Raw genomic sequence first — 27,164 nt, forward strand, 5'->3', positions numbered from 1 at the left:
TAAACATACCTAAAATCTGCTCCCTTGGCAAATTTCCATTACACAGTATAATATTAACTGCAGCTAATTAAAACATAGAAAAAGGAGCAGTAACTATGAGATGATGTGTTAATTTGACTGTAGTAATCACTTCCTACACACACATTGTACATCTTAAATAAGTACCATTTAAATTTTAAAAGTCGTACATTGACCCTCTTTGGTATATCTTTAGTCTCATATAGAACTGTGTACCCCAACCCTTTATGCACAGGAGCCTCTCCTAAACACATTTTCTCTTGCTACAGGACTTTTACACATGACCATATCTCAGACTAAAATGCTGTCGTCTTCTCACTTCATCCATCTTGTGTTTCCTGTTTGTGGTCAACGTCTCTTCCTCTCAGAAGCTCCCTCTACCTAAGACCTCTACCCCCTCTAGGTTTTCACTCCTTCTCTCACTACTGGATGTGTTAAGCATCATTATTCACTCAGAGAAACAAATGATAGGACTATATCACCAGGCAATTTTAATCTAAAAACATCTTTCACATTCTGACCTGACTTTATAATTTATCCCCAGTATGGAACTTTTATAATGCTTTTTGAGACCATTAAAGCACGTGAGAAGATCTGTCGTAATTCATTTAGAAAGGTGGGGACAAGCCAAGATGATTACTACTATAGAAAAGGGGAAGGAAAGATAGCCTACTACTTCCACACACAGTTATTTCCAGACTAGGACCAGGATCTCCGGAGCTAAGCTGGGGTAGAGAGTCAGGGAAGGTGGAGGTGTGTGCGTGGCTAACACAGTGGTGTAATAGGGACAGCACTTCCTTCCAAGGAATGGCATGGCTACGTAGGAGCAAAGTGAGCTCTAGAATAAATGATACGTGTCTAATTATGTTTCTTTGGATAGAAAACAAATTTTAAAATGTTGCCAAATCTCTGACAGTTTATGTTACCCTAAAACTCTGGTACATAAACCCACAAGAACCAAGAAGTTACGTGGTGCCAGTGAATGCCCTTCAGCTTTGGTTTTTCCTGGTGATCATTAGTTCAATACCTGCCCTCCTGTGGTTTAAACAGTGTTCAGAAATGTCATTATCTTGTTAAGAAAAGCATATGAAGTAAAGACATAATGAGAAATAGACAGTTTTCAAAATTTGCTTGCGGAGCCATGTTTCTCTTTAGAATTCAAGGGCTTCCAAAAACATGTGATAGTGCCTTCATTTTTTCTGCTTGAACAGATGATTGACATTACTTTTGTCCTAACTGTTCTGTTTTAATTGCAGTTCCATCAGAAGGGCTCACAGAGTGTCTGTAGGATGTTTGTAGGACACATACACTCAAATTTGATGAGACAGCTTAGTAAGGATAGCTTGACAGACGGCATTGGAATTCTCTGCTTTCAGCCTTTCCGCGATACAGTAGAGAGGGACAGAGTGGGCGGTGTCCCAGACAAGTGCTCTCATCACTGTGCTTATTAAACATGGTGTTGTTACTAACGAGCTGCTGAGAAAGGTCAGCAGACTGGGTGCATTGGTTCTTGGGACCAAACCCAGGCATGAGTACCAAGGCATATACAATTCAGTGCTCTCCTTAGACAAGACCTTTGTTTCTTTCTCTCAGCATCAGTACCTTACCTTCAGGCAGCCTTTCATCTCCATGCTGCTGGTAAAGACTCCTTTCTCCACATCACACACCTCAGGCTCAATACCTGACCTTCCAGCCATGTGACCCAGTGATGAGCGCACATTCCTCGAGCAGCTGGTTCAAAGTCCGTATCAATCATTAGTGACAACTTGGCTTCTTGGGCTTTTATTTCCTAATCTGAGACACAAAGATAATATCACTTTTCAGCGTCTTTATTGTGAAAACAGGATAGTGATTGTTAATTTTGATTGTCAACTTGTATGAAGAAACACCTTGTAGGCATGCCTAAACTTAATTGTGTGGTTCTTTTTGTAGAAGTATTTTTTATTTGCAAGGAGAGAGAGAAGGGAGGGGGGAATATGCGTACACAAGGACCTGTTGCCACCTCAGATGAACTGTAGATGCATGAGCTTGTGTGTCTGTCTTCACATGGGTACGGGGGGATTAGAACTAAGGCTGGCAGGCTTTGTAAACAATAGTCTCTGTCAGCTGAGCCACCTCCCCAGGCACACTGTACAGTTCTTGAGTGTGACCTTAGTAGATGACAACACTGTGTTGCGATGTCAAAAGGGTGGACTTGCCTGAGGGCATTAGCGAGGCATTCCTGTGGGTATGCATATAAGGGCTTTCCAGAGAGAATTAACTAAAAGGGAAGAGCCACTCTGAGTGTGAGTGGAACCATCCCATGGGCTGGCATCTCAGACTAAATGAAAAGGGAACAAAGAGCCCGTTGAGCACCGGCATTTCTTTGCTTCCTGACCAGATGTGAGCAAGCAGCCTCATGCCCCTGCCACCATGCTCCTCCTGCCATGGTGAACTCTACCCTCAAACCACGGGCCAAAAGAAGCCACTCCTCCCACACGGTACTTCTTGTCAAGTATTTGTTCACAGCAATGAGATGTCTGGTCCCGAGAGTGGGGTCATTGCTGCAAATACCTGACTACATGGCCTCTCTAACTGGTTGCTGAGAAGAATGTACAGAGCTTGGCGGTTCAAGCCAGAGAAGCAGAGCTCAATGGGCCATTCTGGTGGAATGGTCAAAGACCAAAATGTCAATACAAAGGTAGACTGCAGAGACTGTTCCTGTGACGTTTCAGAGGGAAATGAAGACTGAGTGGGGAACCGAGCGAGCAGCCATTGTATTGTCTCTGGCACAGCATCAAACTGCCTCACGCCAGTGTCCAGAAAGCTGGAGTGAGGTTGGATCCAAAAGTAATGGGCTAATCTGTTGCCAGAAGAAATGTTCAGCATTTGACCTGTAGTTACTGTTTCCTGCATTTACCTAGGTGTATAGTGAGAGGGAGCAGAAAGACAAGAAAAATTGTCATTTCTGGAGGAAAACAGCATAAACATGAAAATTTATGATTGAAGTTGGGGTCAGAGCAAAGTGGCTTTACTTATTAAAAAGATTAGTGTTTTTAAGTAGAAATCTCACACTCTACACCAGGATAATAGAAAAGGGACCTCAGGAAAGCTTAAGATAATAACAATACAGACTCAACTTAAAAAAAAAAAAAACGGAAAAGATGAAGGAAAGAAAAACTGCTAAAACAGGATCATCTAGGGCGGTGTTTTCTCTGGTTCAGCAATGAAGGCTCTGTAGCAATGGTCCAAGGAAGCCAGACTACATCCTAAGCTAGCAGCAGAACTTGCCAGGGCCCATGTCAGGCTGATTTTGCAGGCACTCAGATAAAAGAGTGTTGGGGCCATGGAAGCTTACACCAAGGTTCCAGAGGCCTCTGAGGCCAGACTACAGGTAGGGTTGGTTTAACTGCAGGAGGCTTCTGAACAGGTTGTGAGTGAAGCTGTGAAGATAATGTCTTAAGTTGCAGTAGAGCCTGAAGGATATTGGAGATGTCAGAAACATCGGGCATTAATCTAGTACACTTTAGGGATCAAGTTGAGCTGGTCCAAAAAAAGACCATGTGCACCATAGGGAATAGTGCTGGAGGGGCCCAATGGACTACAGATCCAGCCATGCTGGGCCCCAGGCAGCAGACACGGAACTGCACGGTTTGGTGCTGCTCCTGCTGATTATCAATTTTGCTTGGTGCACTCTTTCCTTTCTATGCCCCATCCCTCCCTTTTGGAATGGGAATGTTTACTCTGTGCCACTGTATGTTGCAGGTATGTAACATATTTTTAGATTTTATCGTGGCTTACTCTTAAAATCTTTTGAGTCTCAGAAGAGACTTTGGGCTTTTGGACAATGTAAGAACTATGAAGACTTAGAGAACTCACAGAGGTGTACTTAATACATTTTGCATTATGTGATAAACATGAGAATTTATGGGTCAGGGGTAAAATGCTATGGTTTGACATGATGTGTTTGAGTGTCACACTGACAAGAGGTGGATTTGCGATGGTTCATTTCCACTGTTGACTTGATTGGCTAAAGGAGTCATACCATTAGACATATCTGTGAAGGTGTTCCCAGAGAGAATTAACTGAGAGGGAAGAACCTCACTGAATGTGGGCAGCACATCCTATGGGTTGGAGTCCTGGGCTGAAAAAAATGGGAAACGGGGAAAGACAGCTGGGTCCTGTTGTTCCCCTTGATCAGTTTCCCAATCCTCCAAGATGTGATCAGTCAGCTTCATGCACCAGCAGCAACATCCAGGAGCCGCTCCTGCTGCCCTATCGTGTAGACTGAACCTTGAGCTATAAGCCAGAATAAACCTTCTCTCCCCTGAGCTGCTTCATATCAGATATTTGGTCACTGCAATGAGAAAAGAAACTGAAGGAAGGATGAAATCATACATATAAAGCTCTGAGCTCAGTGCCTGACACAGAATAGTCTCCTAAGACATGGAGCTCAGAATGTCAGGCCTTGAGATGAGTCCCAGGACCCAGTAAAGGCTTTACCCTTATAGACATGAGGTTTTTTCTTTTATATTTTATTTATTTATATGCAAGCAGAGAGGGACATGGGGAGAGGGAGAGACAGAGAGAATGAATGAATATGGGCATACTAGGGCCTGCTGCCACTGCAAACAAACCCCAGATGTATGCACCACTTTGTGCATCTGGATTTACATAGGTACTGGGGAATCAAACCTGGGCCATCAGGCTTTTGCAAGCAAGCACCTTTAACTGCTGAGCCATCCCTCCAGCCCCTAAATATGAGTTTGACATGAAGCTCTTTGCATGGGTTTTCTTACCTGATTTATTTGGAGTGGTGTTTTAAACTGAAATTTGGCAAGTAGAATTTTGAGGATCCATATCTAATAATCCCCATGGTAGGCAGTGTTTAGTGGGGATCCAAGCTCTATACTGAGAATCTCCTCACCCCCATCTTCAGGTGAGGCCAAGGAGACTCACAGAGCTTGCTCAGGTTTTCACAGCTGTAACAGTGGCTGGTATCGTACACTGAACCAGGAGTTTTCCTCATTTGTTTAGTTATCGCCTATGAGGTAATAACTTGAATATTCATCATTTCACTACTGAATGGGCCTCAAACTTTTGTGTATCTCACCCAGAGCCCCAGGCAGGCCACTCTCACTCAGCGCCCCTGAACTTCAGTCACTACTTTACCAGCACATGGACGGTTCCCTGGGTACGTCCAAATCATCGAAGATAATCAGTAATGGGCATTCTCTGAGCACTCACTGTAGGTCAGGACATGAACCTTGAGTGGTCTTTATTGCAGAGCCAAATTAATTCTATCAACCCTTGTATCTTGGGTCAAGCCCAGTTAATAAATGAATGAACTGAAACACTGAGAGGTGAATTAATACACTGTTCACGGTGACAGAAGTGCCACAGTGTACACTGGATCCAGGCAATCAGGCCCCAGAGACAGAGCTTTCAACCTGACCATAGACTTGACTATCCATGGGAAGCTCTGTCTCTTAGGCTTCCTCATGAGCCTCTAAAAAGGTCCTCTCCTAACACTGATACATCACTGTGCTGACTCCAAATGAAAAGTAGTAAGCTCCTTACAACATTCCCTCCAATTCCACACAAAGTCATCTTTCCAATCAAGGAATTTTGCTATGTGTCTTTTCCTTTGATGATTAGAGGCTTGTGGGGAGACATTTTCCTTTAGGCGTCCTTTTAGTCTTTAAGGAAAACAGCTAACAAATCCAAGTCTGTACAAGCTGTTTAGGAGACCAGGGAGACAGAAATGAGAGAGTAAAATAGTTTTCATAAAGTCATAGATACAATCCTTGCAGACATGTAATCAGCCTTTCCTCCCCTGGTGTGTGGCTATATATGCTCCCCTGGTGGGAGATGATACTGATGGAACATCGAGCCTGACAAGACTGACTTTTTTTTTTCTTTTTTAAGAAAACTTAGCTGATCCTGGTAGCATACTTGTAGTCCCAGCGCTGGGGAGACTGAGGCAGGAGGATGAAGAGTTTGAGGTCAGCCTAGGCTAAGCAGAAAAACCCTTTCTTAAAAACCTAAGGATTAAGGGCTGGAGAGAGCTCCGTGAGTAAAGCAGCTGTCATGTAACACTGAGTACTGAGTTGAGATCTCCAGAGCCACATAAAAGGCAGAAGCTGTGGTGGGCAGCTGTAATCCCAGGGCACCTATGGCAAGAAGGGAGACAGCAACAGGAGTATTTCTCAGAAATTTACAAATGGAGCACTGAGCAACAGTGAGAGACCAGGACTCCAATGAAAGCAAGGAACAACCGTAGGGATGTTATGACCTCCACATGTATGCCATGGCATGCATGAGACCACCCAACAAAACACATGCACCAAATAAATAAGGAAGGGAGGGAGGGAAGCAGAAAGAAATAGAACTAGGGTAAGAAAGGAGAGGAAGGAAGGAAGGAAGAAATGACCAGCAAGGTCTGGAAGTATACCTTAGCTGTAGGGTGCTTGCCTAACACGTGCAGGGCCTTGGGCTTTGATCCCTAGCACCTTAAAATACATGTGAAAGCACATCATCCTCATCTGTATCCTAAACTCAGCCTGCAGGTGCCCAAAATGTTTTGAGCCTATTGTTTTCACCTGTCAAATGTAGTGAGCATTTTACCTCCCCTGTGAGGGTTCAAAGGGCAAATGAAGGTAAAGTTACTAGAACAAGTCTGGTGTGTCAGAAACTCCAGCACTTTCCTTACAGATGCAGACACACAGGTGAGCCCTGAACACTGGGCATCAGGGATGAGGACAGAGCGGCAGTGAAAAAGCCCAAGCCCCCGTCTCCCACTTTGTTGGTACAGAGATGAGGCCATGGAGCCCCTGGGAGCTCTTCCCATTTTTCCAAGGTTTAAATGCAGGGGTTCAGAGGCCAACTCATCACGGTCTCCTTTGTTAGACTCCAGCTCTGGTGACAGCCAGAAGCAAACCCCCAAGAGCCATTGCACAGCCTCTAGCCACCAAGCCACTCATCTTGCTTGGGCAGGCTTCTGGCCAGTCTGCAAACACCACCTTAAACAGTAGTCCTGAAGAGGAGTGGCTGGTGCTTCCGCCTCTTTCATCTTTATCAGGGTGTGTGATATCTTTTTGATCTGAAGTGGCCCCGCCTTGTCCCTGGCTCAGGGATAGTAGAAAGCTTGCCCAGTATTCCTTGTTCTTTGCAAGTATTCCGAGACCTTTCTGGAGCACATCCTTCCTGGTCTCCAAAGCATAGAACACTTTTCTTGGTACTGTTTTGACCACACAGAAAAGGTTCTATGTAATGTAAACCTCACAAATGCTTCTCAATGGGTATGCAGAGACTTATTGCTGAAGACACTACCATGTCCATGTAAAACAGGAGCCTGAGCAGTGGAAACGTCTTATTCCACATGGTCACCACTGAATGTTGAGCTGCTTTAAACAATCATCTTTAATACAACATAAGGCTGCATGATAATTTTAAGACGTGTGCTCCTCAAACAGGTTGAGTTTAATGAGCATCACTTAAAGTGAGATCTCGTGGGAATGACGACAAGGGTAGGTGGTAAGGAGACGCATCAAGGTGGGAGTGTTACTAGAGGAAAAAAGCATTTTGAAGTATTTTAAGATATGGTTCCAAGCTGTGCATGGTGGCGCATGCCTTTAATCCCAGCACTCAGGAGGCAGAGGCAGGAAGATGGCCATGAGTTCGAGGCCACCCTGAGACTACATGGTACCAGATCAGTCTAGGCCAAAGTGAGACCTTACCTTGGAAAAAAAAAAAGTATGTATATAAAATTCCAAAATAAGTGTATGTATATTCTTCAGTCTCTGCTTCTTTAAGAAATGTCATTTCATTATTCAGAGGCTACTAGTCAGATATATTCTTTAGAAAAATGGTAAAGAATTTTAAAATGTGCAGTACTGGGCTGGAGAGATGGCTCAACAGTTAAAGCACTTACCTACAAAGCCTAAGGACCCAGGTTCAATTCTCCAGTACCCATGTAAGCCAGGTGCACAAGGTGACACATGTGTCTAGAGTTCCTTTCAGTGGCTGGGGGCCCTGCCATGCGTGTTCTCTCTCTCTCCTCTTGTCTCTCATAAATTAATAAAATACTAAATAAAAAGATTCCAAGAGAGAAAAATGGGCAGTGCTTAGTTAGACATGCAAAAGACACCTCTATGCATGAAGCTGGCCAACCAGGAGATAATGCTGAGCAAGAGAGCATGTGCAGGCCTCGGGCTGATCCCCCAAGCCACACAAAAAGAAAAGACACAGGCTACAATTTCATCTGTGCAGGACACTGGAGACAGGATAAGGAGGGATTTTATATTCACAGAAATAGCTATCAGGATACAGTCAACTAAGGTGCCTGTTAGAATCCAGGCTACCCATGTAGGTTCAAGTTTTCATTATGTAGGCACACAGGTTTATGTAACTGTATTTTACATGTGTGCACATATGTGTGTGTGCATGTCAATGTATATTGAATATGCATGTGCTCATATATATAATTGTATATGCCCATATGTGTGTATGTATATATCCATATATGTTTATATGTATATGCATGTATATACTTACATGTGTGTATATGAATATGCGTGTGTGTGCATATCCTTACGAATGTATATATATGTATATGCCTATGTATGTGCATCTGAAATTACATATTTTCATATCCATGTACATACACCTTTGAAGAGGAGTGCCACTCACAGCAACATAGTCTTTTTACACCATTGCTCATCAAGACTCACATTTCTTCCTAACTGCCATAATGTCTCTGTTCTCCATAAGTCACCTTCTCTTCATCAAGCCCTAGAGCAGATCATAAATTTTAAATAAATTAAGACACAGAAGTTTCCTGAGTAAAAAATTTTATCCAACCTAAATCAGGACTTAGGACATTTTCCTTTCTCTCTGGAGTTTATCATCGCCTCTTGCTTCCAGTGGAATCCAAGTTTTAATTAGTATGAAAACAGAGGTGTGATATTTTATAGGATAAAATCGTTGCCCCTGTATTTAATTAAATGATCCCTATAAAGTTGGATTTTAGCCAGAGGCACAATTTATAGTAGTTGAAATTTAAAATTACATTAGCATTTTCTGCTGGGGTCATCTGTACCTGTAATAGAAAGCAGCAGTGATTGTGATCTTCAGGAACACAATGGCTCCCCGTAGATGCTTATGATTTCCAAAGTTCAGTGGAGTATAGTGTGTCTTTTGCAAATTATGATCTAAAATATGCTCAACTGCTTACAATTAACCTGTAGGAGACTCCGAAACCTGCCTGGACTCCTGGTTTGAAAGGTGACCATACGACAGCAATAAGCAGTGGTATTTTGAGAGATCAGGCCTCTTTCTGGGTCATGAGGCAGTGATTGTCCTAACATGCACAATCTAAAGTCTGTCTGGCCACCTCGGCTAAGTCAATGTACTCGTGAATTATTTTGGGAAAATGTCATCTGCCATGCATTCTTCTGTCCCCCTCTGAAGTGTCCTGTATCCTGTAGCCTCATGCTCCCCAAAATATACTTTCAGTGGCACCCTAGCAGCAAATAGGAAATAGCCTCAGCAAATGCTAGCTGAATGCACAAACGAATAAAAGAAATGGCTTGACACTGAACTTCAGAAGCACATGGAATGCCTGCCAGTTTCATAGTGGTTCTCAGGAGTGACTAGGGAAGAGACAGCTACAAGTACCTCTTGGTGAAAAAGAGCAGCAAGGACTCATTCAAGCCCCAAGCATAATTGTCTCTCTTGTCGCGGAAGACCTTACACTAAAGGACCTCTTTAAGGTTCCTTAGTGTCATGTCATATTTTCAGCCATGTTTCACCTTGCCACTTGCTGATTGGATTTTTACCATAATTGCACCTCTTTCCCCGGGGCCCAAGCAGAGCCTTAGGTGGGTAACTTAGGAACTTAATTTATAATAAAGATAAACTTTGCAATCAGCATTTCTTGTTCCAAAACATTCCATTTACTTGGTTTTAGAGCTGTGTAAACTGTTTTAAAGGCAATATGCTCAATTGGGCGAGTTAATGATATTTAATTTGACCGGGCCAAATGTCACCGGATACACAGTCCCGTCTATACGGGCAGCCATCAGCTGCACCATTGTCTGTAATGTAGATGCCATGCTAATCCCAAGAATAAAAGTTGTCTTTCTCAGTTGGCTGCCAGCACGCACTGGAGTCATCACCTTGCTAGGTCTCTTAGTGATGTGATTGCAAGATGACAGGGTAATAAGTATTATGTGCACAAGGTAATTCAAAACAAATTTGGCTGCAAAAAAATGGGTCATCTAGGATAGTAAATCCCGCCTTGTCTCATTGTCTTTTAAGAGAATGTAATGGTCCTGAAAATACCTTGTCAAGAAGCTTGTGTGGCCGGGTCAAGTCCTATAAAACGTGCCTGCTGCAGCCCCCACTCCCCAGCCCTGAGAATCCCAAGTCAAGGCCTAAAAAGATTCTTGCATATATCAAGCCCAAGAATACACATGGCCAGAGAATTAGAAACCCTTGAGTAAACTATTTCTCATTCTCTCTCTCTCTCCCACCTTGCCAGGCCAGAGCTTGTGGCTTTTGTTTGAACACATCAGCCCTAGCATCTTGGATAGGGATATACGTGTCTTTGACTCTTGGTGTTACATATGACTAAGGCATATGTATGGCATTCATTCCACCAATGGATGTCCCAGAATTCTGAGTTATTTTGCATTTCCCTACCTCATCTCCTCCCCACCAAAACTCTCAGAACTTTGGGCTCTAAGATGGGAAGGAGCCATGATATCTGGGTTGACAACCTAGAAACAATTCCTTCATGGACTTTTATTATTTCCTCAAAGGGAGTGGCATGAAGAGGCAGTTGTAGGGTCAACTGTTCTGTTTACTATAAGCCAGAAGGTGAGAGAAACATCCCCTTATTTACCATTGCACTGGAGTCCTTTTGTAACTCAGAGGTCGTGTCTTGCTGAACTCCCTCACTAAGTAAGTGAATTATTTAAGTGGACAGAATCCAAGTCATCAATAATAACCTCCAGTAGTGTAATTTAGTGGGACTTCATTACAGAGAAAAAGTCATCTATTCCTCAACAATTGTTTACAAGGCACTCCAGCGTGGCAGGTTTTATTCTGTAGGGTTAGAGCAAATATGATGGAAGGGGGGAAACAGCTATGTAATCTTTACTGCTCTTCACAGACAAAGGGAATCTATCAGGCCCCAACTCTTGCCAGTATGCTATGAAGGACATCTGTATGTGCCCGGCAGGAAATGCTTCCTTCAGCATTGGTAGGTACATTTTGATGTCACCAGTGGCTAAAAGAGGCATACTGGAAGAATGGATTGTGAAAAGAAGATTCAGATTCAGGGAAACTCCCATGTGAAGTGAAGATCACACAGTGCTGCTGTCCACAGAAAGTTCTGAGGAGGACCCCAGCTTCTGTAGCCACACATTCAATGGAGTAGCTTTCATAAGCCATCATTGTGCTTTTAATTTTATTAGCCAACCACTTGGGAAATAAGTTTGCCACAGCTCAATCATAAGATATCACCCAACTATCTGAACACAATCCTTTTCTTTTATAGGAAAAAATGGAAGGAAAAGGAGAAATTAAATAGTTTCACTTCTGTGCTGCTTGTAATGACTTCATTTTCTAGTAATAAAGTTTTTTTTTCTGCTTCATATTGTGTAAGCTGCTGTAAAGATGACTATGCAGAGTTACTATGGATGGTACCATCGGGAGAACTCTGAGCCCAACCCTGTTGTGGCTCACCATATAGCTTTTGCATGCCATTTATTGGCAGCTATAGAGAGACGTGGTAAACATAGTTTTGAACCTTTCAACCTCCCAGGACAATGTTGAGGTTTAAGTGATGTAGTTGACAGTGGGCATTCCATAAGTACAAACACCAGGGCCTCAGCAATAGCTAAGAGTTACACACATTATGAAATGAAGGAGCTAAAATCATACTAGCTGTTGGATGCTCGGCTACTAGTCAGTGGTGTTCTTTCTCCATATTTGGCATGTCCACGTAGGGATTATTCTATTATTTGCTTGATATTTAATGGAGTGTGTGTGTGTGTGTGTGTGTGTGTGTGTGTGTGTGTGTGTGTGTGTAAGTACAAATGTATGAGTAGAGGCCAGAGGACAACCTCAGGTAGCATCCGTAGAAATGCCATCGACCTTTTTTATTTTTTATTTTTTAGTGATGGTCTCACATGGGCCTAAAGCTCACCAATTAAGCTAGACTAGCTGGCCAGTGAGCCACAGGGATCTCTTAGTCTCCATCTCCCCAACACTGAGATTACAGGCATGCACCACCATGTCCTTATGTTGTGAGGCTAACACTTTACTAATTGAGATACCTTCCCCGCCTTTCCAAAAGACTTTCTAAAGAAAAGAGAGATTAGTAAACTTGACGTAGCTGGGGAAAAAAAAATACCCACCATGAAAACATAATAGTCTAATTAATTTCTAGTTAGTTATCATGGCCTGATAAAGGCTTAGAGCCCAAGGCACTCTTTTCTTTCACAGGCAAGATTAGCATGCATTGAAATTACATTAAAGATATTCTGGTAGGAGGCCAAGACTTCCCCCCTGTGGGATTTATTCATCAGTACCGGATCTGGACACCTACAGTATCACCCTTTTGCTCCAGCCAGCCTTTGGAAAACCAAAGGTTCCGTGCACGTCCAACCTGCTTCTTCCATTCAGCCATTGATATCCACAAGCTCTCAGGCTTTATATAAATCTCTCCAGTTTCTACTTGATTGTAATTTTTTTCTATTATGTCTTTCCAGGTCAACGGCAAAGACTTGTCCAGAGCAACTCACGACCAGGCTGTGGAAGCTTTCAAGACAGCCAAGGAGCCCATTGTGGTGCAGGTACTGAGGAGGACACCTCGGACCAAAATGTTCACTACCCCCTCCGAGTCTCAGCTTGTAGACACAGGCACCCAAACCGACATCACCTTTGAACACATCATGGCCCTGACAAAGATGTCTTCTCCCAGCCCACCTGTGCTGGATCCCTATATGCTGCCTGAGGAGTAAGTATCCTGCTATATAACTTGCTAACCTGCAAAGGACTCAGGGAAGGTTGACTTGTCTTCCATGGAGACAAAAAGAAATGAATGGGTCTTACAATTTTCTTCCAAGTTGCCCATGTTTAACTTTATTGTTTATAGAGACAGTAAATCGAATCCTGCTCAGAACCACTCTGACATATTAATGACTTTATTATAACCCTGGAGCAGAGTTATTCAAATTATATTCTTAGAACAAAATTACTTAGAAATGTTGTAAAAGTTGTTTCAGAATAAAATTTAATTACCGCGGACAGTAATTTGAAGATTTTGCAGTTGCCACCAGAGGGAATGCCAATTGTTCTTTCAAATAGGTGACAAAGGAAGTTGTGAGTGTAGAAAGCCCTAGAAGTTAGGCTTTCTGCTTTTCTGGGTCTAATATCAAATCTACATCCACACATTAAGCTCACACCTGCCCCCATGTAAGTACTGCATGTACCAATTAAGTATTAGCTGTGATTCAACACAGTACATTAATTTCTTTCCACGTGACTGTTACCTGTGCAAGACATGAAACAGCTCGGAGACCTCAAGTCAGACCAGTGTAATGCCTCGACTCACTTCTCCCTGGGAACCTGGGTAATTTTACTTCATTTCCCTGGGCTTTATTTTTCCTGTAAGTGTATTAAGATAGGGATAAAGATCATATTGATTTCCTAAGACTGTTTTGAAGGATTAAATGGAATCATGTAGGAAGTTCTCGGCATGGCATCTGGTAAGCATTCAATAAATGGTAGCCATGTTCATTAATTTCATGACTGACATGAAATATTCTGGAAAAGTAAAGAGCGAAAAACTTTCCAACAGGACTGGCTTAAAGGCATCCAGTTAAATTTAGCTCATCACACGTGCCTGCAATCCGAGGGGCTCTGCAGCTGGCACAAAGCCTCCCTGTCTCTTTCTGTCTTGGCTCCATCTGGGTTCAGACAATTGGCTCGATGCATCTTAGCAAACCTCTGAGTGCTACCTGTTGGGTTTCTATTAGTTCAGTAGCTGAATGCTCATATATTCCCAGTGGTTCTGTCACGTTCTGGACACAGGCTTGCCTTTCATCTCGTGGACGGCCTTGTTAGCTGTCATCTGCAGCCGAAGCTAATTCTCCGGCTGACAGCCTGTAAGGTGAGACCAGGACCTTCATGTACCACTCACTATTTACAGCATGCAAGTGTGCAAAGACCCCTTGCCACTCTTATTTGTCACAACTGCCCTTCCTATGTGGGTAAGGTTCTTTAGGCTCGGCATAGGGTGGTTGGTACCTGATAGGAAGGCAGGGATACCAGCCCTCAGTGCTTTGCCATGACACTCTACAGGGTCCCACTGATCCTGGGAGACAGCTGGACCTTTCCCTGAGCCTGACCACGCAACCCCTTTTATGTGACAAGTAATCACCAGAACTGTTTCACATTATTGATGAGCCCTTTCAGGCCACTTGCGACTCTTGGATGTTGAACTGTCACAGTGACAGCCCTTTTAGAAGCCAAGCCCCTAATATTCCCTTCAGTCTAGCTAACATGATGTGACATATCCCTGGAGGCCACTTGGGAAATGTCAGAAGAGTGCAGAGGTCAGGCTTGTCCAGCCCTGGCTGCAGGTCAGACAACAGCAAGTGCGTGGGTTGGCCACTGAGAGGGAGGGTCAGGCAGTCATAGAAAGCCCACAGCTCCCCACAGGATCGGCAGGACTAAAAGCCCTTTAAGTGCCCACAGTATATTTGCCTGATGCATCTGTCTGGAAAATGCAAGGCCAGCTCTTGGTGGAGTGAGCACTCATGTCTGATGGGTTGTTTCAAAACCAGTGTGTAGGAGGGATAGCCAAAGCCCCTGGATTCTGCCTGACCTTTAAGAAAGTGGAGGGTTAGGTCCCCAGCCAACATCAGCTCGAGGCAGGAGACGTGCATCTGTTCTGTGACCCAACGCTCCTCCAGAGCCACTCACCAAGTGTGTTATGATCCTCACTGCCATTATTCCTGGTGGTTTCATCAAGGACATTTCTAGAAGATGGTTAGCTCCAGATCATATTTCACAGCCACTGTCAAAGAGGAACAAGATAAGAATGTGTGTATGTGTGTGTGTGTGCACGCACATAAACACATATACACTGATGTCTGCCTGAACATGTGTCTATATGTTGTACGAACTAAGCTGTGGTAGCCAAAGCTTTTTTTTTGTTTGTTTGTTTTGTTTTGTTTTGTTTTCCAAGGTAGGGTTTCACTCTAGCCCAGGCTGACCTGGAATTCACTATTAATCTCAGGGTGGCCTTGAACTCATGGCATTCCTCCTACCTCTGCCTCCTGAGTGCTGGGATTAAAGGTGTATGCCGCAACACCCAGCTCAAAGCATTTCTTATTGTAAGGCCAGCACAGAACATTTGAAGAATCTTTGTCTTGGGTGATACATAGCAGTTTCCTTCACAGCCTTTGGAATTGATTTCAGAAGCTAGCACATACCTTCAATTATTGCCTAAGTTGAGCATCTTTCTGTCTTGAGATTTAAAAAAATAAAATGGGACAGTAGAAATAAACATGAGACCATCTCTTGCATAGAGATGAGGTAGAAAGTTCTCTACAGTAGAGAGCAAGGGAATAGACCCTGTAAACTACAATCCCCAACTCACCTTCAATTTACATCATCTTCCAAAGAAAGTGGGATTTCAGGAATATGGTAGCAATATTGGGATGAAATGCTGACCATGTGGGCAGCCATGTCCCTGGGAAGATAGATCTGAAAGGGCTCCTATCCTAGAGAGTAGATACTAAGTCTGAACACTGGGTCTTAAAGCTCTCTTTACCTGCAGGCACCCCTCAGCCCACGAGTACTATGAACCAAATGACTACATGGGGGACATCCATCAGGACATGGACCGGGAAGAGCTGGAGCTGGAGGTAGGTAGCGTGGCCTCCTCTGGCTTCAGGATTCTGTTGAGATTACAGAATGCTAAACTCTCCATACGTGAATGTCGCCTACAGATGCTGGTGAAATTATCAAAGGCAGAACCTCCATGGGTCATCCCCTGTGAAAGTCACTGCTGAGCTGCTTTTCCCTCCTTCAGTACAGTTCATTCAGGTCCCCAGAGTGGAATGGGAGAAAACAGTACAGGAAGTCCTGTTGCCAGCATCCCACCTGCCTGTCTCTTGTCATCCCCACTACTTGCTCAAGGACAGACAGCAATACAATGGCATCTGACTAAAGTGAATGTAGCCCACCCCTAACAGAAAGGGGCTTCTCCAAGATTTTCTTGCTTCAAGTTTCCTAGCAGTGCTTGGAAATACTAAGCAAGTCCATAGCTCTCTTTTAGCATCATTTAAGGCCATAATGGCAAACTACCTTCTGTTGATTTTTAATATACTTCAGATATCAGGTAACCAGTAGCATCCTATTTCTCACTTTCTTTTTAGTAAGAGTGATAAAAATAGAGCGAATAACAAATTTCACAATGTAGTGAATGTTCTTTGTATTTTTTAAAGACTGTTATGTCATATTTCACTGTGTTATTTCTTAAATGCTAGAGCATATTTGAAAAGCAGTTTATAGTGCAGGGTCATGGGATGACACCTCACATTGACAGTAAGCCCCATGGTGCCAAGAGAAAGCCAGCAGGAGGAAACACACTCACATCTTGTCCAGGCTCATGGCCCAGCACTGTGTCCCCCAGCTTCCCTGCAGAAAGCAAGGTGATGTCCAGCAGAGAGAGCTTACTGCACAGTGGCAGAGGCAGCTGAAAAGCAGAAAACAGTCATGTCCCTCACTTCTCCCTGCCCCCAGCCCAGAACAGAATGCATGGAGATCCACAGAAGTGTGTAGCTGGCCACTGAACTAGCCACTTACTGATAGCTACACATGATCACAGCTAAGCATTTGTCACTATCAGCAGGAGTGATTCAGTGGCTTTTTATTCACAAAGCAGCCAGTGGCTCTTTCAGGAAACTTGAGTACCTCTTCCCAAAGGGGTCTCTGTGACCAGACTTTACACTTGGGGAATGCCAGGTTAGACAAAACTAAGCCAGTATTACTTGGGATCGGCATGGTAAGGGATGGGCCCCATCCCTTGGGGGTGAGGAGCGGCTACAACAGCCAATTCCCCAAACTTCTTTGGGCACTGTAGTACAGGCTGTTGACACTTCCCCCTTGGCCTATAGCTCTCTGGAATACTGCAGGCTAACTAGTCATCTGTGAGATGGCACCACTGTTTGACAGCTGCTGCAGCTGACTAAGTGGAAGTCTTCTAAAGTCTGTCAGGGATTCTCCAAAGCTAGATTTATGAGTTAGCATAGACTTTACAATTTTGGATATTTAAACTAGGCTTTATAGCAATGGGATCCTTGGTTCTTTTGGTTTTGATTTCTAATACCTCTGAGGTCTTGATGGACGTTTTAGTCCCACAAGGCTCTCTTCTAGAAATGTGCTATGATCTATAAGACCATGTGTGTGGTATCATGAGATTCATGACTCATATGCCACAGCACATGCCCAATTTGGACCATTCTGCCTTATAACTTTTTCCCATCACTAATGGTCACCAGAACTAATATTTTTTCTTCTATCCAATTTATTTAAACTAAGGTGGCCCCTATACCATTGCCTCAAGCAGAAAGGTAGTACCAAGCAGGTCTGGAGGGATGGCTTAGCAGTTAAGGCATTTGCCTGCAAAGCCAAAGGATCCCAGTTCAATTCTCCAGAATCCACATAAGCCAGATGCACAAGGGGGTGCATGCATCTGGAGTTTGTTTACAGTGGCTAGGTCCCCTGGCACACCCCTTCTCTCTCAAATAAATAAAATATATTTAAAAAAACAAAGTTAGTACCAAGTGCCCCAAAGTTTATAATTCAATACACTAGATACAAGACAATGTTATTGAGTCCTGATGATGACCACAGAGGCCTTCCAAGATTAGTTAGTACCAGCCGTATCAAATCTAGTCCAAACTAAATCTTTCTCCCCATAGCAAGGGAATATTTATCAGCATATTCACCCAAAATCCTCATGAGTTGGTGGGAAACAGTGCCCTTAGACCCAGCCTCCGCCAAGAGATATAAGAACTACTATCTTGGCCCCCAGACCTTTACACAAGGATAGGCTACACTTTACCAGGGTCCACAGGTGTCCCTGGTGCACGTTCTAGTCAGAGGAGCCCTGGCCTAGAGGCCATGGGCCCAGGAAAAGAAGTCCAAGCTTCCACGTCCCCCTGTGCTTTCGAGACACACCTCAAAGCTTGGGCTATGCATGTCACCCGTGTCCCCATGCACATGTCACTATGGCTCACAGCTATACTGTCAGGTTATTACAACCTGACTGTCCCTACACAGTGAAGTTATCATAGGCTAGACATGGCTGAGCCCACTCTGAAGACATGCAACAGAGTGAAGCCCCCTTCTATGAATGAAAACAAAGCAACGAACCCACATGATGATGGAGACAGGGAGATGTCTCAATTGATAAAATGTTTGCCACACAAGCATAAGGCCTTCAGGTCAAATCCATACCCATGCAAAAGCCAGATGTAGTGTTGCACCCCAGTGATTCTAGCACTGAAGAAGCAGAGACGAGATCCCTGGGGCTTGATGGACAGCTAGTCTAGCTGAACTTGGGAATTCCAGATTTAGTGACAGACCCTGTCTCAAAACACAAGATGGAGAATGATTGAGGAAGGCACTTGACATTGACCTCTGACTTCCACATGCATGTACATACACACACACCCCACTCACATTTAAATAAGAGAGAAAACATAGCATATTTTAAGTTAGAACTGTGATGCTATGAGAATGTATAATCATGTTTATTTTTAAGTCTGCTCACAGGTTTTTCTGGGCTTCTGTCACACTAAGTGGTCTCTTTGCCACCTAGCTGTTTAATCAGGAAGTCAACACCCTGGCTGCCCTGAAGGAACTCAGAGGCTATCTGGATCTTTAGACATTAGCTTTGTAGTTCTACAATGCCCACATACAGACATGTCCACCTCTAGCTCCTTCGAATGGTGGTTACCACCAAGCCCTGTGAGTTCACAGCATGCAGGAGGCTGCTTTCGTACATTGTGAGGTGCTGATGGCAGAGGCTCCTCAGTGCTGGGGGTGGATAGGGATGGCGTAAGCTTATGTATTGGAGACTTGGTTTCTAGCATGGCTGTAAGAAGAGATGGGGAAACCTCGAAGACCTTGGGTTTGCTGGGTGGTAATTAGGCTGAGGGACCACTGCCTCGAAAGTATTAAATGCTGCTCACACAGGATGTGTTAGTTATGAGAGACATTAGTAAAGTGAAGCCACACACAATCTTACTTCCTGCTGTCCCTCTCAAACATGCTCCTACCATGGTGGCCTCCACCATACTTTGACAGAGCTAGAAGGCTCTACCCAGAACAGAGCCAATGCCAGCACTATGCTTCTGTACTGCCCAAGCCATGAGGGGGAAAGAAAACTATTTTGAACAAAGTGCTGAGCCTTAGGTATTCTGACATAGTGACAGAAAGTGGACAGGAACAGTTTTATTGAGGCTTACTGTTGGGAGTCTCCATTAGAGAGCAGTAGCTATACCGCCAGTCTGTGTTAGAGGATGCCTGATCCATTTAAGAAGGCCAGTGAATAACTTCCCTGCTAATACCCGAGCTTCCTAAAGCAGACCTAGTTTTCAGAAAGCCTGAAACACACCTGCCATCCAAGCTTCTAACACAATTTCTTGAAGCAGCCAAGAGTCCTGTCTGCTTGGGTCTGATTTTAGAAGGTTGGTGGGGAGCATTCTCAACTCACTGCTGATCACCCCAGTTGAGTGAGATGAAAATCAGCATCGTTGACAGAGAAGTTCATCCCATGAATATTATGTGTATGGGAAATGTATACAAGAGTACTGGGATGTTATCAAAGCCAGTGCACAGGAAAAACAGATGTTAGCCCTTTTAAAGTCCACAGAATGGTCATATTTAGGTAAGTGTCAAATCCCTGTTATTGTGAAAACTGCTTAGAGTCAAAGGGATTATGCCTAAGCATACTCCAGGGTTGAACAGCCAAATAATTACTCATGAATTTGCAGTTACTGAACACCTGCTCCAGGTCTTCCTGTCGGCAATTAAGACAGAAAATAGATGTCTGAAGGAAGCATTTTCCTTACACTACTGCTTTAATTTCCCTCATGATCCCACAGTAGCATTCTTCCCAGCTTGCAAAGCTGCTGTCACCTGGATTGTTTGGGTGATGTCACTCAGGGACCAGACAGGAAAGGGAAGCCACAATTCCAACATGGGGCTAAAATGATCGCTAAGCCTGCCTTCCCAGAATAACGGGAGCTGGGGTGACGGGGAGGTTGTCCTGGAGGTAACACGGAGGCTAGAGACTACCTAGAAAGGTGCCGTTGTGAGGCAGAGCCTGGTTGGCCCTCCCCTGATGGAGGGAGTCTTCTCCTGACTCTCTCGCCACACAGATCCTCAACACTGTTTGTGTAGTCTCCTGAAAACCAAAACCTTGTCACGTCTCACCTTACAGGAAACATCCCTGCACGGTTCCAGCTTTTGCCCAAACATCACGCCTCCAGAGGCATTTGCCAGACCATCCTCTATGCCAACAGCACCATTAGCTACTTCCTGCCAGTCTTTCGTACTAGAGCACAGTCTCCATGAGAGCTGAGTCCTTCCGTTCTTTGTGCCTAAACAGTGCCCGGAATATAGCACATCCAATATTTGGGCACCTAAATATTTGTTGAAGGAATAAATTCCTCTTCACTTTATCTCGAACGTAAGGTCCTTAAGGCATACCGCAATCTTTTTAGAGACATCACAGATAGAATGGCTGTTGAGATAAATTATCTCATGAGGGCTGGAGAGATGGCTCAGCAGTTAAGGACTTGCCTGTAAAGCCTAAGGACCCCAGTTCAAGGGTCAATTCCCCAGGACCCACGTTAGCCAGATGCACAAGAGGGTGCACGCATCTGGAGTTTGTTTGCAGTGGTTGGAGACCTTGGCGAGCCCATTCTCTCTCTATCTCTCTCTCTCTCTCTCTCTCTGTCTGTCACTCTCAAATAAATAAATAAAAATAAAAAAATTAAAAAGAAATTATCTCATGATAAAAGGAATAGGCACAGCAGTCTTGGCCCAATACAGTGAAGACTTGTGTAGTAGTGGAGGAAGATGAGCCATTCAAATTAGTGCATAGGATGCATTTCAACCCACCTCACTGATGCTGAAACAGAAAGCTGCAATCACAAAGGTGGAATGGCCACCTTAATACTGTTAATTGGAATACCATGTCAGTTTCATCTGAAATGTCAAACTTAGCCATTCATTTTTATCACCCAGTCCATCTAGACCAGTAAGCAACAGGACACCAGCCATGGGGGTGGCTGTAATCCAGCTAAGGCTAATGCATTATTCATACAAGTTTGATTAATGGTCTTCTTTGAAATCCTATCTCCATCAAGATGACAGATGTGTATTGATAAGCTCTATGGCTTCAACTGTAAGCTCAACTGGGCAAGCGTGGCTCACACGCAGAAAGGAATGTGGAGCATTAACAAATTGCCCAATAAATTTGAGGGATTTTCATTTTCATTGAGAAGTTCCTTGAAGTTAAGCCACACTGTCACCTTGTTCATGAGTGGCAATGCCAAGCTAAGTTTTCACTTAGAACTTGCTTCTGCCTTGGAGTCTCAAGCTCATTCCATCATTTGTTTTACTGAGCATCTATTCTGCACAGACCACTTCTGTTGTCAGGGGTCTTGTCTGGACTCAGTGTCTCCATGTTCTTGGCATCTTGTTCAAAGGATTGAAAACAAATTCACACAAATAACAATGTGGTAAGGAATTTTATTCAGAAACAAAGGCTAGATATGCTGCAAGGAGCAGAGGGCTCCTTGAGACAGAGCACTCAAGACTTTGTCTTATTGGATCTAGGAAAAAGAGGAGTTGATTGCTAAGGGTAGGGTATAGGTGATCTTTTGGTTTTGACAGGTTTGAGCTATGTAAGCTTAAAGTTCATTGCACATGTCCTTTCCCATGATGCATCTGATTTTGACCCTGTGTAATACCTAGTCATGACTCGGCACAGTCATAGTAAATAGGAGATTTTTCTTAAAAGTTCAGTCAGAGGACACAGTTTGCTTTACTGTGCATGCACACAAAACCAGTTCAGGCTAGATCAGCACAGTTCCCAGCTGTGTTGGGTCAGTAAAGGGAAATGACCAAGGGGTTGCTAATAAAGGAGACCTGGCTTCTTTGAAGCAGGGTGTATGTGAAACTCAATGCAAGGAGAGGTCCCAGATTGCCATTTTTACTATTAGAAAGGGGTGTCTGCATTGTTCACCTTTCCCTACCTTGCTGCCATTGAACAATTTATCCTTTGGCTACTAATGCCTTATCAAAATCTTCAAGCCAAGGTAAGATGAATCTATAGAGCTGACATCAGGAGCTCTTGTGCGGCTACTTCTCAAACGTTTCGGAAGGCCTGTCACTCTGTGCTGAGTATTAATGACTGCCTCTCGGGACGGAGATCCATCCTGGGGGAGCCAGGTGACTGGCCTTAGAAGTGTCTCGGGCCTTCGTGATAGCAAGTTTCTGGCTTTTGTTCAGATCAAGCTGAGGAACCACTAGCCCATATCACTGTGTCCATCTCCCAAACTCCAGAATCCCCTTTGTTCTGTAAGTTGCTGTGTACATGCCCCTCATTGGCTTAATCAGTCCCACTCATCCTTTAAGAACAAGTTAGAAAATGACTCCCAAAGTACTGCCATTGGGAATCTACTTTAAAGATGAAGTTGTAAAGTTTTGCTTCATAGTCAACCTGACAGGGGCTAGAAAAGCAGTCTTTCAGATCATCAAGGGAAGTGATTAGAGAAGGTCCTCTGTCCTCCTGCATGGTCTATGTGTCACCCTGGAGGCAGGCCTGCTGGGAAACTTATCCATGCCAAGAATGAAATCTAGCCCTTATGACATTTAAGTTGGATCCAGCCAAACTGAGAATGGGACTGTCTCCATGACAGTCTATCCAGGGAGGATTTAAAAGAAGAGTTAAGGGCTAACTGGTGTTGAGCTATTCTGCTATTGTGAGGGACCATGTGTTCTAAGAAGCCCCTAACTAGAAGCAACTGTAGTCATGGGACCTTATTTTTTTTGCCATGAAGATTATGAATCCAGTTTGAGCATCCTGTATCCCAGATACTCGGGACAAAGATGGTTCCAGATTTTGAAATATTTACATATGAGATATCTTGGGGGATGGAAATTGGGTGTACATGAAATTCATGTGTAACTCATAGTACAAAGTAATTTAAGTACACCTGTGTTTTAGCTCTGGTCAGTCACACAAAATCAGATATGGAATTTTCCATCCAGCCACAGTACATCAGGGATGCTCATCCCTAGCCACTTTGCTAACCAAAAGTGAGTAAGAGTACAGAAGTGATCTTTGATTGAGTTGTCAGGGATTCAGCTGAAAATACTGTAAAGCAAATAGAAAGTTTCAAAATATTATCTATTCCAGCCTGAGAGTTGTTCTAAGAAAGTTTTCCCTCCTGGTTATAAATGTGTAGAGGACAGATTCACATGAGCAGGAAACAAAACAAAACATTGCACCAGTAGCAAAATGAATTAACATCAACCTTTAAGGTTTAATACTTTGCTAAATTTATTGATTCAAACTGACCAGAAAGTAGGGAAGTGCTTTTCAAGGTAGGTTTGATCACCATATCAGATGCCTACATAATTAGTACCAGTCTAGATAAATCTGGATTCAGAGTCCACAGTGCTAACCATTACACCATGTAACTCCACCAAGCTAGCTACATCTAATCCTTTGCCATGTAGCAGGGTACCAGCTATCACATTCCTTAGGAGTCTTCCTGTTTTTCTGCCTGAAGACGCCTAATACATTGCATGATCCCTTTCCACAACAGCATTTCCAGACCTCCTCCTGGCTCTCACATGTTGCTGACCACAAATAGGTTGGCAGGGCTCTAAGGCCCCAAAGAACCAGCTTCATTGGCTTGTTCACAACTTGCTACTGACCTGTACATGCCAGGGATGTGTAACTCAGCCCATAGGCAGCTGTCTTAACCATATGAAGCTGGCATACTCCTTCCTCAGTGAAACATGTCTGCTATCAACACAGGGTCCACAATCACAGACGGTTCCAGACACTTCCCTCCATTTTCTGTGCTTTCTTCATCATGACCATGAAGCACACTTTGAGGCAAAGCCCAGAGGAGCTATATAGCAAATCTTGTCTAGTTTCTTAAAAAATGGTCACCTCGGCAGCCGGTCACTCAGAGGAAACCCTCACTGAATGCTGCTGAGTGTAGAATCACCACACTGTTGCCACTCTTGCTCATCCTCCTCTCATCTTTCCACTCCAGTTGTAGGTGGACCCATTCCACGGCCAAAGTGCTCAAGGTTCAGTGGCAGCATTTGAATTGCATGGTGATGGCACTTGTCCAATCAGGAACTTTCACCAAGTGAGACCTGAGGATACATTTGAAACATAAGGGGATAATTAACAACTTCTTGTAGGATGAAAATTGGTTATTCCAAAATTTGAGTTTGTCCTCATAATTAAATATGCTGCTGCAACCCAGGCTTACTATTATTCTCAAAAATGAGGAAGGAAATTTCCATCTAATGCAGCTAAATTATCAGAAATTAAGAGTTTCATTTAATGAGGATTTACCATGTTGTTAGAGCTACCATTAGGCAGTTGCTGAATTAATTAACATATCAGTGATCAGAAAATAAATGAGAGGCAGCTTATTAAGAAAGGGGCACTAAGCCACAAACAGCTTTTTGTAAGCACAGGTTACTTGTAATAACCTGCATTTAATTATTATACTGCCACTTCATGATGGCTTTCTTTGTGCTAGGCATGGGGGTAAGAACTCCATAAGCCTCATCTCCCTGCCCCACATGTGCTATTGAGCAAGCAGGCTTAGGTAAATCAACAAACCCATAAAAAAGCTTCTAGAAGAAGCTGGAGTTGAGATTTGCTTACAGGTCTTCCCATCACTACCACCCCTCAGACTCCAAAGGTCAAAGAGACTGTTAAAATGTCCATCCAATCCTGGCAGCCCCCATGAGGCTATAACAAAATCTAAGCTCCTCACACTTGCCTTGCTTTTTCTAAAAAAATCTTTTTATTTATTTATTTACTAGAGAGAGAATTGGTGTATCAGGGCCTCCTACCACTACAAATGAACTCCAGACACTTATGCCACCTTGTGCATCTGGTTTACCTGGGTGCTGGGGAATCAAATCTGGGTCCTTAGGCTTCACAGCCAAGTGCCTTAACCACTAAGCCATCTCTCCAGCCCTGCCTTGCTTCTTTCTTCCTTACATACAAGGCCTTGAGTACACTGTCCCAGGGCCTTTGCCTGTGTGGTTCTCCTACCTAGAATGTGTCTGTGGGGATGGGCATCTCACCTCTCATGACAGAGGGCTATATCTCCACAGAAGCAACTGTGCCCTCCCTACGCCCCACCAAGGGCTTCTAGAGAGGCCACTTGAAAATGGCCTCTACCTCAGGGTCCATCTCTCTTCCTGGTCAGCAAGCAAGCATGGTAAAATTCAGAAGGAAGAATTGAACTAGCCAGACAACTTCTATCAGGTGACCCTCAAATAGACCTGTGCCTTGGTTGTTAAATCACTCACAAGTCATCAGCAGAGGAGGTGGCAAGGTGACTAAGTCCTATAAACTAAACACTTCCAGAGAATGTAATGTCCTGCCAGCACACCCAGGATGTTCAAAGTTGTGACTTCATTCTGAAGTGCTGACTAATTGGCATATACAATAACACTGTCTGTCCTCATCTGTCCCTTGCTTGGGCTCGGTTTGCTTTTATCTTATTTAATTTGCACTAACAGCGGCTGAAAGTAATTTCCAACTGTAAATATCACAGCTGCTGTGGAAGGCATTAATTGCACGCTATCGCGTTACTCTCTCTTCTCGGATCAATTTATGCGTAATCTGCTTGCAAGTTTTACGCCTGTGAATATTAAGGGGTGCGGTGTGAACTATTCTAACCCAACACACATGAAACATTTGTACCAAAATGGCTGGGGTGTGGAAATATTATTGTTTGCAGTGGACAATGAAAGAATGCTTTTTAAAAGTCCTACCCCTGAGGTCTTGACACTGACTGAAATATGGGTAATTTTTCTTAGGAAAGATCAATAAAATAACTATTTTCAAAATGACTTTATATTGACTGAGAGGTCAGAAATGCCCATGGCATTGATCCCATGTCCATAATCACTTTTTGTTCAGTAAGTTAACTGGCTCTACACAGCTGAATGCAAAGAAATGCAGTTCATCACTTAAACAAAATATTTTCTAAGCATTTTGACATGCTCCCAGCTCTCCTTGCTGGCTGGAGCTCACCGGAAGGTTTTCTTTGTCTAGGAGGTAGACCTCTACAGAATGAACAGCCAGGACAAGCTGGGTCTCACTGTGTGCTACCGGACCGATGACGAAGATGACATCGGGATTTATATAAGCGAGGTACAGCAATTATTTTTTTAATGTTTACATCAAGAACAAAAGGGTGAGATTTTTTTTCCTTATATATATATATATATATATATATAGACAGAGAGAGAGAGACCAAGACCCTAAGACTAGCTCAAGAGATCTTTGGAAGGACACAGACCAATTACTTGTTCTTTTCATCACACTCCATAGAGTTGCATCTTTATGTTGGGGGGGGGAGTTCTAATGTCAGTACATAAGATAAAATTACCCTTGAGAAGCTGCAAACCAACCATAAAATGGAGTCGTTTGCACGGTCTGTGTTTTCAACCCCGAGGGAAGAACTAACTTGCATTTCCTAGCTCATGTGTGTTGAGTGTAGTAGAGGACAGAATTGCTTGCACATTTTAAAGTCTGTCTTTCCCTCCCTCTTATCAAATACACAGCTAAATTCATATAAGTTAACTGTGACATATGTGTACTAATCAAAGCACACTGATGAAAGCGATCTTCCTAGAAGAGATAGAACAAAGCAACTGATTTCAGTGTGGACACTTTCCTAAAGAAATCATCTTTCAAAATTCTGAAAAAAAAAAATCATCTTTCTCTACGGGGTGATCCAGGAACTGTTTGCTAGACTTAATAATTATCCCACTGGATAAACAACACATTA

The 27,164-nt window shown here is 43.5% G+C and overlaps 1 protein-coding gene across 2 annotated transcripts in view; it reads left to right on the forward strand.

Moving 5' to 3' along the window:
• The window catches only part of Pdzrn3 (PDZ domain containing ring finger 3), a 254,184-nt gene that overhangs the window by 219,988 nt on the left and 7,032 nt on the right, over window positions 1-27,164 (forward strand). For both annotated transcript variants that reach the window (XM_045133627.1, XM_004651506.2), the window contains 3 exons: window positions 12,777-13,024; window positions 15,854-15,941; window positions 26,426-26,524. In XM_045133627.1, the coding sequence (XP_044989562.1) occupies window positions 12,777-13,024; window positions 15,854-15,941; window positions 26,426-26,524 (435 nt within the window). The remainder of the gene's footprint in view (window positions 1-12,776; window positions 13,025-15,853; window positions 15,942-26,425; window positions 26,525-27,164) is intronic.

The sequence above is a fragment of the Jaculus jaculus genome, chromosome 14, assembly GCF_020740685.1.
Source record: "Jaculus jaculus isolate mJacJac1 chromosome 14, mJacJac1.mat.Y.cur, whole genome shotgun sequence".
In the NCBI taxonomy this organism is placed as follows: domain Eukaryota; kingdom Metazoa; phylum Chordata; class Mammalia; order Rodentia; family Dipodidae; genus Jaculus; species Jaculus jaculus.